The 14,603-nt window shown below is 42.6% G+C and overlaps 1 protein-coding gene across 1 annotated transcript in view; it reads left to right on the forward strand.

Annotated features, from left to right (window-relative positions):
- Window positions 1-1,539: 1,539 nt before the first annotated feature.
- CBX6 (chromobox 6) overlaps window positions 1,540-14,603 on the forward strand; it is a 105,515-nt gene continuing 92,451 nt past the window's right edge. Inside the window, exons 1-2 of the mRNA XM_069231302.1 lie at window positions 1,540-1,688; window positions 13,702-13,745. Of these exons, the coding sequence (XP_069087403.1) occupies window positions 1,587-1,688; window positions 13,702-13,745 (146 nt within the window). The 5' untranslated portion in view covers window positions 1,540-1,586. The remainder of the gene's footprint in view (window positions 1,689-13,701; window positions 13,746-14,603) is intronic.

Here is a 14,603-nt window from a genome sequence, read left to right on the forward strand (position 1 = left end):
AATGAGGCCGATAAACTTTTCAATAATGAGCTGTGTCCCGTCCGAAACACGTGCGTTCAGCAGATCGGAAGAAAAACTCCGATCTGGCTCAACATGCGCGTGGGGCACCCAAAACAGAAAGAGGACTAAGGGCCAGATGTAGGTAAATTCTGAATTGCGACCCGCAAATTGAGAGTCAGAGCGACTCGCAATTTGAGAGTCGCAATTCAGAATGTAGGATGGTGTCCCTGACACCATCTGCGACTCGCAAGGGGGTCGCAAAGGCCCACTTCATTAATATTAATGAGGTGCGTCGCAATTTGCGACCCCCTTGCGAGTGGCGGCATTCACTGTGACTGCTTTTTTGTAATGCAGCCCGTTTTCCTTAAAGGAAAACAAGATGCATTACAAAAACGAAAAATTAAACGTTTTTGTTTAATTTTTTCAGAGTAGGCAGTGGTCCATAGGACCACTTCCTGCTCTGGAAAAATGTTTTTAATGCCATTCACAAATGGGAAGAAGTCCCATGGGGACCCCTTCCCTTTTTCGAATGGGTTAGCACCCATTTGAAATGGGTACTAAGTGCGATTGTTTTGCGACCGCGTTCGTGGTCACAAAACAATACAACATCACGCTGCGACTCGCAATTAGTAAGGGAACACCCCTTCCTAATTGAGACTCGCAGTCCTGTTTTGCAATTCAGTAACCAGGTTACCGAATCGCTAAACGGGGTTTGGGCATCGCGATGTGCTTTTTGCATGTCGCAAACAGCAAAAATCGCTGTTTGCGACGTGCAAAAGGTTTTGTACATCTGGCCCTAAGTCCTCTTCTTGTGAGACTCTCACTTGTGGCCTGCTCCCGCTCCACGCCGGCAAGAAATAAAAATAAACAAGGGATCGTAGATCCCCGATACAAAAATGATATAAACGCAACAGCGTAAAGTATAAACACGTGCACTCGCGCACAAATGAAATACAGACAAATGCTTAACTTGCCAACACAAAACAATCGTAATATAAGCGCATCACTTATCTGGCTGCTGCTGCAGCAAAGAAAGGGGATGGACTGTAGCATTCAGGCTATTTATGTCGGCAGTGTAGAGCCATGATTGGTAAGCTTAATGCTCATGGGAGTTGTAGTCTAAAGTTTTGTTGTATTTTATTGGCTGCTGTTTTGTCAGTAAAGAGAAAGCATAATCCGAAACCTCCGGAACTGACATAGAATCTCCCCATCCCTCTGTGCTGTTTAGTGCAACATCTGTCTGTGCTGATGCAAAGGTAGCGTGGTTCACGACAACTCCCACAGGGTTCCGGTTGACGACCTCGTCTTAAAGAGGCATGCACGTAGCCGACAGACTGTCCCTGCGCAATTTTAAGAACAGCGGACGGCGAAGGGAACGCTCGCGAGCTGACTCTAAGCATTGCGCTTGCGTAGTGATAGAATCGTAAAAGCGTGGGGGCAGGCTGACAGACGAGCTCAACCGTGATGATGCTGTGACGAATGTTTGTTAGAGCGCATGCGCATCCAGGCTGTCAGCGAGGCGCACGCGCGGTTAAAGAGTTCGGTGTTCCCGGTTTGAGCGGGGGTAGGCACTGTCAGTGGTGCGCATGCGCTGTGATATTGGTAGCCTTCCTGCTGAGATGGAGCTGTCTGCGGTTGGGGAGCGGGTGTTCGCCGCTGAGTCCATCATCAAACGGCGCGTGCGCAAGGTGAACCCCCGTCCCTCGGAACCGGGGAGAGAATATGCCAATCCCTGGGTGGAGTTTGAAGGCGTCTAGAGCTTGCAGAGACGGTTATTTTGGGGTGGTGGGCTGTTCTGTATTGGCGAGAATACAGTGCCTGCGTTGTTGGAGGGCCAGTGCAGAGTTAGAGCGCACAGCAGTAAAGGGCGTTAGGAGGTTCAGTGACAGATACGGTACGGGGGGGGAATAAACGGTGCATGATATGGGAGTGAGAACCGTGCAGGACCAGAGGAAGGAAACAAGGAAGGAGAGAATAGTGCAGGGCCTTGGTGGATGGGTTGTGCAGGCATATCTGCTTGAAGAACCCATGTTATATGTGACACTTTCAGCCAGTAAGCCAATCTCGGTCTTTTAGCAAACATAATTTTAAGTTTTGTGATTTATGTTGTGACGCCTTAACCAGTTTTAAAAGTAGAGGTGAGTGACCTAACAAATTCTGCCTTGGCTCCAAGAGCCTGTGCATATGCCGACCCCTAAAAGTGTTTGGCATGTAAGTCATGTAACAAACATATTATGAAATATGATAAAGTATCTTTAAAGTTCTGAGAGTGTATTTGTTTAACATTCATACGTGTTTTACTTTAGTTCATCAGATTATATAACTGCACTAAGAGGCATTTATTAAATGACGTTTTTTTTTTTTACATGAACTTGAAAACAGTCCTAACCCCTCTCCCTGACGTCTATACAATTAGTGCACAAAGAGACAAGTAAATTGGTGTGCACTATGCATGTGGCCTGGATTTTTAATGAGTGGAGAAATGTTATAATCCATTAAATCAAACACCAGGTTTTTTTACAGTGCGCATCCTGAATTTACATATTTGAAGATTCCTTCATGTGTGATAAGAAAAAAAGGCTTTGCAAAGTAAAATATTTGCCTAGGATCACACAGTTTGGTAATGCAGAGAAGTTGGAATTGATCCCAAATGTTCTGGTTTATTTGAGCAATATGGAACTAAATCAGTATCCCTTTTACCAAAGAGGTTAATGCTTGGTTTTTAATTCTTAGTGCATGAGGTTAAAGCGTGGGTGGCAGGCAGAAAGCCATCTGAAAGCGCACTCTTTTTTGGCTCAAGGGTCTAACAGGACCTTGATCTGAGGCAGAGACAGGCCTCAATATTGCAGTGGTTAGCCTAATTGTAGTTAAAAAGAAAACTTCAAGTGCCACTCCGCAACATGTTCTTGAGGATATCAGCTGGAAGTCAGAGAAAATGAAAAAAGGAATATGGACCAGATTTCTTAGCCCTTAAAATATTTTGGATTTAGAAGTTGAGGAAAAACCTGGAAAAAGATTTGCACTTAATCAGCAATAAATTCTATGTAGATTTTCCGAAATCCACTGTTAACAACCCTACTGAAATAAAACCAATTGTAATTTCATTGCACAATGGGCAGTTGATAACCAAATTTACCCTGTTCTCAAAAGTCATAGGAATCGTGATTTTTGGAGGCCTCTAATGAACTGTCACAGAAAGCTATAGAAATAGTTCCAGCTAATATAGTTTACAAAGGTAGAAGTTGTAAAATACATTAACTTTGTCTCTTAAATCATGCAGCCTTTTTACCAGTTCAAGTAAATTATCGTCTAGCAATGTTAGTGCTTGTTAAAGTCTGCAATTTTTTTTTTTTGCCTGATCTAGCGAATATTGTAGTATCCCTAAAGAGTTGGTAATAATAAGGGGAAATCCGAACCTCAAAATTGATCTAACCTGTTCTTTTTTTCCTTACAGAAGCATTAAAACTAATCTCATTGACACAGCAGTCTTCAAAGATGCTATTTATTCTTACAAGAGGAAGCTTTAGTCAGAATGCATAAATATAACAGAATAATTTTATCTGCCTTAACAGCCACTCACAGGTTAGCCATGTGACACATAAGATCCTTCAAAGGGATCATTAACGAACGTGCTATCGATTTTAAATATTTTTTTCTTGAATAATCATGGTCCTTTGATATCAAATTTTAAAGTTTTGGAAACCATAAATGGTCACCATCTCCCAACATATCTAGTAGTTTTACATTGTTTATTTGATGTTTAGTTTTATAATTTTAGTGAGGCTCATACATGGAATATGCCTAGCCTCTGACTGTGTTGATATCAATTTATTGACCAAATTCAATCTGCTCAGCAAAATGTACTTATTAATAATGCTTAGCTGAAAGACATTTTCCGACTTGATGAAATTAGGAGTTTGGAATTTAACAAAATATCTACTTGTCTATGGGACAGGCTTGTGTCATAAATCTACTTGTCCTGTAAAAAAAAAATCCACTTGTACCTTTGGTGCCAGTTAGTGTGGTGACAAATTATGGCAGCAATTTCATTATATAAGAGCTCTGATAATAGCCTCTCTAATTATGGCAGGGCTTATACCATGGTACGGTTTGTATACTAGCAATTTCCTTCTTTTGCCACCTTTCCACAAACTAGGACTGGAAGTAGTGGCGATCAATAGTTCCAGGGATGGAATGCCTTTTTGAACCTGTGCAGACCTATTAACTTGCGTGTTTTAGGGGTTTTCATCTGCACTTCTGAACTTTTCCCATACTGAGAAAGGTTGGCAATTTACTCCTGACAAAGGCAGAAGTAAAACTTCTTCCAGGGTTGGGAAAAAAAGTGGTTGGAAGAAAGTGAACCCGTAAACTCTCAACAGGTATTCGCATGAGCAAATATGCATATGTGCTCGTGCTAAAATGCAATTCACAAATATTTTGTAGCAGCACAATTTCCTGGCCTACTTCTGTAAATTCTTATGAATTCTTGAAAGCCATAAATCTGCACTAATGCAAGAACATAGGCCATGAGTGCACTTTTGTGATATTTTTTTTTTTTTTTTTTTTTAAAGACTTGGACCCCTAATTAGTTCGGAGGTTAAGCAAAATCTTTTGTTTTTATTGAAAAATTCTATCTATGTATGTATCAGCTGGCTTCAGTGTAACAGCATTCTGCTCTTCACAAGGAACATAACTGCACACAAAGTTGTTTGGTTCAGTGCCATGGACTGCTGAGCAATATGAGGTTATTAAGACCAAAAAATATTTTTTCTTTATGCCAGTGTTCGTGATAATGGTGCGGGAAAAGGCTGACCACCAATATCGGACCTATTGGCTTTGCTAATGCTTGTTTATTTCATGTTTTGGATAATCATGTTAAAATGATTGCGCTAAGTTTCCATTATGAATATTCTTCCATGCATCAACACATTTTAGTAAATGATGCTTCAAGAAAATGGTACCTATAATTTCACAATAATTTAGCAAAACTTGTTTTCCTAGTTTTTTTAGAACATTTTATTTGGAAAGCAAAGAATCACATTTGCTTTCAAGCTTCTTCAAATATTTGCATCTGATCAATGAGCATTCTGGGAGCATTATATGTAGCTTCATATTGTTTAACTTTGCAAAAGTCTGTGCACTTTTTTATAATGGAACCACTCAGTAGTGCAGTTCGAGCTCACAATATTTCTCTAGAGAGCTCATCCTAATCCTAAAGGCTTTATATTAATGAACCATAAATGCAAGCTTGAATAGCATTAACATATGGAAGCAAATATAAACTTAACTGCAAACAGTACCCTTCCCTGATCCACAATGTGGTACTGTAAAGGGGCAGCCAAGGGATTTGTGCTGCAGGGGCCTGGTCCTACTTGTCCTAAGGACAGAATAAAAATGAAAACCTGTTGTCCTTGACTCCAAACAATATGTCCTGGGCATTGAGCTATAGGAATGTCACACCCCTTTAAAATGTATTGCGCCTTTAATATTTATAAAGTGCATTACATTTTTAATATTATATAAACAAGAGAACACTGTGAAAATGATAATCTGTGGAAACCGAATAAGAGTTATTTTGCTTTGGTATTTATAGAGTTTCTGTTGTCATAGAATGAAGAGGAAATTCAGGACTAATAGTTTAGAAGTAGTTGCTCTAAATTAAATTGAAAATAATGTCTTACTTGAAGGGGGAGTACAGCAAGAATCTAGTTAAAATTTGCTTGCGGCCATCAAAACTGTAAAACTGGAGATTACAGATTATTTCAGATATAAGACAATACTTGTTTTGGGACACACAGCATGTTTAGATTTTGTAATATCAGCACAAACATGGATCTAGTTATCTATTTGATTATGTAATCCAGATAATTTCGAACAACAAAATGAACAATTAGGGGAATGTTCAATAGATAGGAAATTGTTAACTCTAACAAACTCTCAAAACATTAATAAAATGATATCTCCTTAATTAAGAACTCCTCTTCAGGGCCTGATAACCCACCCCATGCAGCTATAATTTAAAAATATTGTCATACATGGGGAAATGCCTGATACTTGGAGGAGGTGACATTAGAAAGCCTCTGCATAAGAAGCGGGCCAGAGATGAACCAAGGAGCTACTGGATCATCTCACTTTCGAACTCGCTATTCAGGGTTTTTGAAAACATAGTTTAGGGGGTGCTGAATGATTGGATAGAAGCAAACAGTATAATCACATTTCAAAAGGATGGCTATCTCGGTTTTGCATAGTATTGTGGGTCACTGTTTTACTCTTTGGCCAATTGCATGGAGATTGATTGAAGTGGCACTTGTCTGCTTCCAGCAAGTATTTGATAAAGTGGTTAGGCAAGTTTTGTGAACAAAATGGATGTGTGTGAGTTTATCTGTCTGTCTGTCTATCTATCAACAAAAAAAGGTTAAAATGACATTATAATTGGGTGAAAATGTTAGTTTAAACATACTGTTTTAAATCACTGAAACTCACCAGTTATACTTATGTCAAGGAACTATAACCTGTGCCCTAAAGTAACTATAACACACACCTTCCCATGCAGTGTTGCTATCAATGATGTCATTTCACGTCATCGGTGAAATCATAGAACATGTTATGAGTGATGTAATATGTGAGGTCATAAGCAGTGCATGATGAGGGTGTGAGCTATTTTGACTTGAAATATCTATAACTGGGGAATTTCAGATTTTGTTTGTAGTTAAAAATGTACTAGCATCTTCACCTAACTATAAGGTCACTTTAACCTTTGTTATTTTTTTTTTTTTTCAGTCAATGTCTAGCATTTTTCTTAAATGTATACTGATATATTATTACCATACGTAACTATGCCAACCCACTGCCACATACGGCCAATCCCGCGCAGGCTGCTACCCCTGCTGTGCACAGCCTTCGACCATATACAGTGTCGCTGCACCCAACCCCACACAGCTACCCATCTCCCCACCGTGCACCACCTTTGGCTGTACGTGGCATGGGCTTGGGCAAGAGGCCTGGCTGCAGCCAGATTCTGCATGCTTTCCTTGGCACCCAGCCGTTGCTGTATGCAGCGTGAATGTGTGTGTATATATAGTTGGGACCATGTTTCCATGGACAAAACATATTTTGATTTGATTATAAATTTGGTGCTCTGAAAAATTCACTGAATCTTCACAAAACATTCCCAAAAATATTCTTCCACCTCAGGTCTTCCCTAGAAAGTTAGGGGCCCAAAAAAAGGGGGAAGTCCCAAAAGAGTGTTTTTCCCCTTTCATTTTTCCATGGGAAACATTTACCCATCTACAGCCCACTCTGCTGAAATGAAGTACACCACATTTGGCAGAAATCACAATCGTGGCCCAGAACAGGTACTTTTTTTGATTTGCTGTAATTTCATAGTTTCAGAGAATTTACAGTTTAAAACAAAAATATATATTTCACCACATGCAGAATCTGTGGATCCGATATCTCAAGATGAGATTTGATTGGCTACCACTTTATAGATAGCCTACCCCTGTATCTCTCCTCCCCCCCCCCCCCCCCACCCCTCCTGGCCCCGGTCTCCTGCCTTTTGTTATTTTTTTGTTTTTTTTTTGTTTTAAATTTTAATAAACCCCCTCCCTGGGGTGGGGGGGAAGGAGACATCCCACCAATACCACCCCCTCCACGCAGAGAAATCCACCAGCCCATGGAGCCGAAACCTGCGGGGCCATAAATTATTATTAAGGAGCGATGGCGCAATAGGCCCTGTGGTCGGATACAGCTGCAATGACGCAGGGACCTCTTTCCCAGTAAATGGATGTGTGTGAGTTTATCTGTCTGTCTATCTATCAAAAAAAAATAAAATGGTTAAAATGACATTATAATTGGGTGAAAATTTTACTTTAAACATACCGTTCTGCCTAGGAGAGTGTCGGAATACCCTAGTCACATGCTTTCAGGCAGAAAACAAAAGTTTGCTCCCACCCAGTGGAAGCAGTAAAAAATGCAGCATGATATCATTTAACCCCTTTGCTGCCAGGCCTTTTCCCCCTCCTGTGCCAGGCCTTTTTTTGCCTATTTGGGGCAGTTCGCGCTTAGGCCCTCATAACTTTTTGTCCACATAAGCTAACCAAGCCAAATTTGCGTCCTTTTTTTCCAACATCCTAGGGATTCTAGAGGTACCCAGACTTTGTGGGTTCCCCTGAAGGAGGCCAAGAAATTGGCCAAAATGCAGGGAAAATTTCGTTTTTTTCAAAAACATTGGAAAAAGTGGCTGCAGAAGAAGGCTTGTGGTTTTTCCCCTGAAAATGGCATCAACAAAGGGTTTGAGGTGCTAAACTCAGCAGCTTCCCAGCTTTCAGGAACAGGCAGACTTGAATCAGAAAACCCAATTTTTCAACACAATTTTGGCATTTTACTGGGACATACCCCATTTTTGCAATTTTTTGTGCTTTCAGCCTCCTTCCAGTCAGTGACAGAAATGGGCATGAAACCAATGCTGGATCCCAGACACCTAAACATTTCTGAAAAGTAGACAAAATTCTGAATTCAGCAAGGGGTCATTTGTGTAGATCCTACAAGGGTTTCCTACAGAAAATAACAACTGAAAAAGAAAAATATTGAAATTGAGGTGAAAAAAACATAAATGTTTCTCTACGTTTTACTCTGTAACTTTTCCCTGCAATATCAGATTATCGAAAGCAATATACCATTACGTCTGCTGGACTCCTCTGGTTGCGGGGATATATAGGGCTTGTAGGTTCATCAAGAACCCAAGGAACCCAGAGCCAATAAATGAGCTGCACCCTGCAGTGCGTTTTCATTCTATACCGGGTATAAAGTAATTCATTTGCTGAAATATAAAGAGTAAAAAATTGCTATCAAGAAAACCTTTGTATTTCCAAAAAGGGCACAAGATAAGGTGTTGAGGAGCAGTGGTTATTTGCACATCTCAGAATTCCGGGGTGACCATACTAGCATGTGAATTACAGGGCATTTCTCAAATAGATGTCTTTTTTACACACTCTCCTATATTTGGAAGGAAAAAATGTAGAGAAAGACAAGGGGCAATAACACTTGTTTTGCTAATCTATGTTCCCCCAAGTCTCCCGATAAAAATGATACCTCACTTGTGTGGGTAGGCCTAGCGCCCGCGACAGGAAACGCCCCAAAGCGCAACGTGGACACATCCACATTTTTGGAAGAAAACAGGAGGTGTTTTTTGCGAAGTGCCTACCTGTAGATTTTGGCCTCTAGCTCAGCCGGCACCTAGGGAAACCTACCAAACCTGTGCATTTCTGAAAACTAGAGACCTAGGGGAATCCAAGGAGGGGTGACTTGCGGGGCTCGGACCAGGTTCTGTTACCCAGAATCCTTTGCAAACCTCAAAATTTGGCTAAAAAAACACATGTTCCTCACATTTCTGTGGCAGAAAGTTCTGGAATCTGAGAGGAGCCACAAATTTCCTTCCACCCAGCGTTCCCCCAAGTCTCCCGATAAAAATGATACCTCACTTGTGTGGGTAGGCCTAGCGCCCGCGACAGGAAACGCCCCAAAGCGCAACGTGGACACATCCAAATTTTTGGAAGAAAACAGAGGTGTTTTTTGCAGAGTGCCTAGCTGTGTATTTTGGCCTCTAGCTCAGCCGGCACCTAAGGAAACCTACCAAACCTGTGCATTTCTGAAAACTAGAGACCTAGGGGAATCCAAGGAGGGGTGACTTGCGGGGCTCGGACCAGGTTCTGTTACCCAGAATCCTTTGCAAACCTCAAAATTTGGCTAAAAAAACACATGTTCCTCACATTTCTGTGGCAGAAAGTTCTGGAATCTGAGAGGAGCCACAAATTTCCTTCCACCCAGCGTTCCCCCAAGTCTCCCGATAAAAATGATACCTCACTTGTGTGGGTAGGCCTAGCGCCCGCGACAGGAAACGCCCCAAAGCGCAACGTGGACACATCCAACTTTTTGAAAGAAAACAGTGCCTACCTGTGGATTTTGGCCTGTAGCTCAGCCGGCACCTAGGGAAACCTACCAACCCTGTGCATTTTTGAAAACTAGAGACCTAGGGGAATCCAAGATGGGGTGACTTGTGGGGCTCCGACCAGGTTCTGTTACCCAGAATCCTTTGCAAACCTCAAAATTTGGCTAAAAAAACACATGTTCCTCACATTTCTATGGCAGAAAGTTCTGGAATCTGAGAGGAGCCACAAATTTCCTTCCACCAAGCGTTCCCCTAAGTCTCTCGATAAAAATGGTACCTCACTTCTGTGGGTAGGCCTAGCGCCCATGAAAGGAAATGGCCCAAAACACAACGTGGACACAACATATTTTTTCACAGAAAACAGAGGTGTTTTTTGCAAAGTGCCTACCTGTGGAGTTTGGCCTCTAGCTCAGCCGGCCCTGGGAGGGAGGGGGGGGGCAGAAATGCCCTAAAATAAATGTGACCCCCCCCCCCCCCAAACCCCCCCTGCCCGGGAACGACCCTTGCCTACGGGGTCGCTCCCCCTGCGTGACATTGGTGCCAAAAAACAAATCCCCGGTGCCTAGTGGTTTCTGCCCCCTTGGGGGCAGATTGACCTAAAATCGGCCAATCTGCCCCCAGGGGGGCAGAAATGGCCAAATACAATTTGCCCTCCAGGGGAGCGACCCTTGCCTGATGGGTCGCTCCCCATCTCTAAAAAAACAAACAAAAAAAAAAAAACACAAAAAAAAATTCCCCTGGCGCCTAGAGGTTTCTGCCCCAACCCCCCCCCCCCCCCGGGGCAGATCGGCCTAATAATAGGCAGATCTGCCCCCAGGGGGGGCAGAAATGGCCTAAAATAAATTTGCCCCCCCATCCCCCCCCCGGAGCGACCCTTGCCTACGGGGTCGCTCCCCCTGCGTGACATTGGCGCCAAAAAACAAATCCCAGGTGCCTAGTGGTTTCTGCCCCCAAGGGGGCAGATTGACCTAAAATCGGCCAATCTGCCCCCAAGGGGGGCAGAAATGGCCTAAATACAATTTGCCCCCCAGGGGAGCGACCCTTGCCTGATGGGTCGCTCCCCATCTCTAAAAAAAAAAAACCAAAAAAAAAAAAAAAAAAAAATTCCCCTGGCGCCTAGAGGTTTCTGCCCCCCCTGGGGGCAGAAATAGCCTAAAATAAATGGCCCCCCCCCACCCCCCCCCCCAGGGAGCAACCCTTGCCTAAGGGGTCGCTCCCCTTGCGTGAAATTCACGCAAAGAAAAAACTCCCTGGTGTCTAGTGGGTCTAGTGGCTCTGCTTCCAGCGCGATGGGGGAGGCCCCTGTGACTAATCAGCGCGCGCTCGTGCGGTGACGTCACGGGGGGGTCGGGGGTGGAAGGGGAAGGTCTTCCCCTTCCATCCCAGGCTTGGGGGGGGGAGGGGGGTTCACGGGGGGCGCGCTAGCGCTCCCCCAAGTTCCCCTGTGCCATGGACGAGATGATCTCGTCCAAGGCACAGGGGAACTGTAGCCCTGGACGAGATAATCTCGTCCAAGGCACAGAACAGGTTAAAAGACAAAGAAACAACACTGAAATTCGCCAGTTATAGTTATCTCAAGTAATTATAACTTGTGCTCTAAAGTAACTTTAATTCGCACCCTCGCCATGAACACATATTGCATCACTCACACATGACATGTTCTATGACATCATTGATAACATCACTGTGCATGGCGAGTGCGTGAGTTATAGTCCCTTAAGGGTTCAAGTTAGTTACTCAAGATAACTACAACTGGTGAATTTCAGTGATTTTGTTAGTTTCAAGTGATATGTTGTAAATTACATTTTCACTTAACTCAATTTGCTCCATTCTGGAATGTGGAATAAAGTAAAATTAGATGTTGAAGGAAGACTTTCGACACCCAAGCATGCCTCATGTGAGCTATGTACTAGAGTTGGCCCTGTTTGAACTTTATTTTTTTAGCTTACTAGCGGCCATAGCTAATGTACATTTATTTTCCTCTGATGGTTGGCCCTCTTAGAATGTACTGCAATTGGGTTTCAGCATAAAATAGAAGCTTAGACGCAATACTGTAACTAAAATAAACCTGTATTTCATATAAATAAGGTGTGTTGACATTTCAAAAGGCAAGGGAACAAAGTAATCTTCTTTCAGTATTAAATGGGCTCCATAAATGTAATTCCTCCTTTGGTGCTCCTCCTCTAATTTTAGAATGTTAAATTTATTCTAGTTGGCCTATACGGGTCTGGACTATGTGCCCTAAATAAATTAAGTAAATTGAGTTTTGCATAAAGCTGAGCACAATATTAGTTTTCCCTACAAGATGATGGCTGTTTTTCATTTTTTTTTTTTTCATTTTTGTTTTTAATTAAATCGAGTATACTCTCAAATTATTTAATGATTTAATCTTGTTTTTCCTATCTTGGAAATGCGCATGTCCCATTTGGTAATCAGACAAGTCTACTTATGAGAAAAATGAGGAAGGATAACATATGTGTGATGTTTCCATAAAACTTAACATTACTCATTTGTCATTTCATTGTAAAATATTATCGTCCTTCTGACAGTATGTCTGTGCCTGATATTTGTTTAAGGTCTAATGTCCTGAAATCTGGCTCTTTGAGCTTTTTAAATCTGTGCCATCTCTTGACATTTTGATTGTGTTTGTAAGTTTTCTTTAAAATGTGAAGAAATCTAAGATGTTTTCTTCAGAAATAATTTTACTGCTTTGTTGATGTTTGTATGATCAAATGTCTGAAAATGATTTTGAAACAAAAAAACACTGCATAGGCAACTATGATTTTCTAACATCATGGGATGGCTTAGGGCTCAGTGATTTAAGGGATGACATACAGTGCAAGGTCTGGAGAGAATGCCTTCTACGTGCAATACATGGTCTGTTGGGCAGTCAGTTTATAGTACCCAACTTTGGAGGCACTCAGTACAAAGTGAAAGGCCTTCGGGAGGCTCTGTGTGAGCAGTGTAGTTTGAAGAGATGTATGCATGCAGTGCGCAACCTGGACGGTTCTGTGGGTACTGTGGGGGCGGAAGGAAGTCTGTGAGCAGTACTCAGGCATGCTGTGACTGGCGGGTCTTAACTATATGTATTGTGCATGAAGTACTCTATGCCTAGTGTAAAGGCTTCCAGCGGCCTCTGTCTGCAGCACACAGTTGGGGAGATGTGAGCTCTTGTGCACAGCCTCCAAGAGAGGGACATCTGCATGCAAAGCTCAGCCGGGGTGTGCTGTGTATGCTTGATGAGGACTCTGCGTACATTGGATAGTCTGGAAAGGGTGCTGTGCAAGTGCTCTATTTTACCTCACAAGATCAGTCTGTATGAGGTGCACATCCTTTAGAAGATCCTCTGCAAAGGGAAGATCATCCAGCAGATTGTCTGTGTAGTGCATGGATGTGAAACTGAGGTATGGCAGTACTGCCTGAAGGGAGCTCTGTGTGCAGTGACTAGTCTGAGAGTTGTACGTACACATAAGTATGCCTCTCTGAGGTGTAGGGAGTATCCTCATGGATACCTTATTATGTAGTTTTTGGGGCAGAGGGTGCTTTAGGTTTTGTGCACATGCAGAGTAGTGAAGGGACTGAAGTGGTTCCCCTTGAAGGGATTCACTGTTTGCAGTATACTGCTTGGGGCTGACTATCGGTGTGATGAGCACAACTGTGGTGGTGCAGCTTTGTAAGCAGTGCACAGCTTGAGGGGCTATGCACCAGTGGAAGATCTGAGCATGACCACCTTCTCTTTTTTTTCTCTACAGGGCCGCATAGAATACCTCGTGAAGTGGAAAGGGTGGGCAATCAAGTGAGTACTTAAAGCTTACAGAGCACCCCAACCTAACCTTCTGTAAACTAAGTCATTTTGCCCCTTCTGGATTATGGAGTGACACTTTCCCCTTGTTTCTGTATGGTAGACAGTGCCCCCTAACCTTACAGAAATAAGTACCTTCTCCAGCATTGGATCTTTCATAGATACACATGCCTGAGTTATTCCCCGTTGTCAGACTGTGAACCCTCAGTAAGCATGCTTTTGAAGCAGGGTTGGTCCTACATTCAATAACTTTGCTATTTCTTATAGACTTTAGTAACCCATTCACCTCATTTTGTATGAACCAAACTGCAGCCAATTAGAGACCAGCACCCTGAGGCGCTTCACAGTCAGAAGCTTCCAGTTGTTTTCACTGCACTTTACTGTGAGGAACCCTTGGGAGAAGCTCCCTACTCGAAGATGTTTCTGCAGTCTTTTTCTATTTTAAAAATATCATATCATGAGAAAGTAAAGACAGAAGAAGTCACGCTTCAAAGCTTGTGGAAAGAAGAAAATCTTTATGGGCGATCCACATTCAGAGTGTTTTTATTACCTTCACCCCAGCCACAATGCAAAGCGATGTGAGCTATGTTTCACTTTCTTTTCAAAGGCTCTTAAAGATTGTGAAAGAAGATTGGCTTTAGCCAAACTTGAGGCGAGGGTAGAAAAAGCCACACCGTCAGGCCAAGGTGAGGTTACTGTGGCTCATAAAAAGAAGTCTGTCAACAAGACTTCCAAGCAGGCTCTAAGACCCTCCGACCATGCTTCTAAGGGTCAGACGTCAGGTCAGCTGCTATCTGATACCTTCTCTAAAGATTTGGATACACGAAAAAACACAAAAGTCAAAGACGAAAG

This window comes from Pleurodeles waltl, chromosome 4_2 (assembly GCF_031143425.1).
Source record: "Pleurodeles waltl isolate 20211129_DDA chromosome 4_2, aPleWal1.hap1.20221129, whole genome shotgun sequence".
Taxonomy (NCBI): domain Eukaryota; kingdom Metazoa; phylum Chordata; class Amphibia; order Caudata; family Salamandridae; genus Pleurodeles; species Pleurodeles waltl.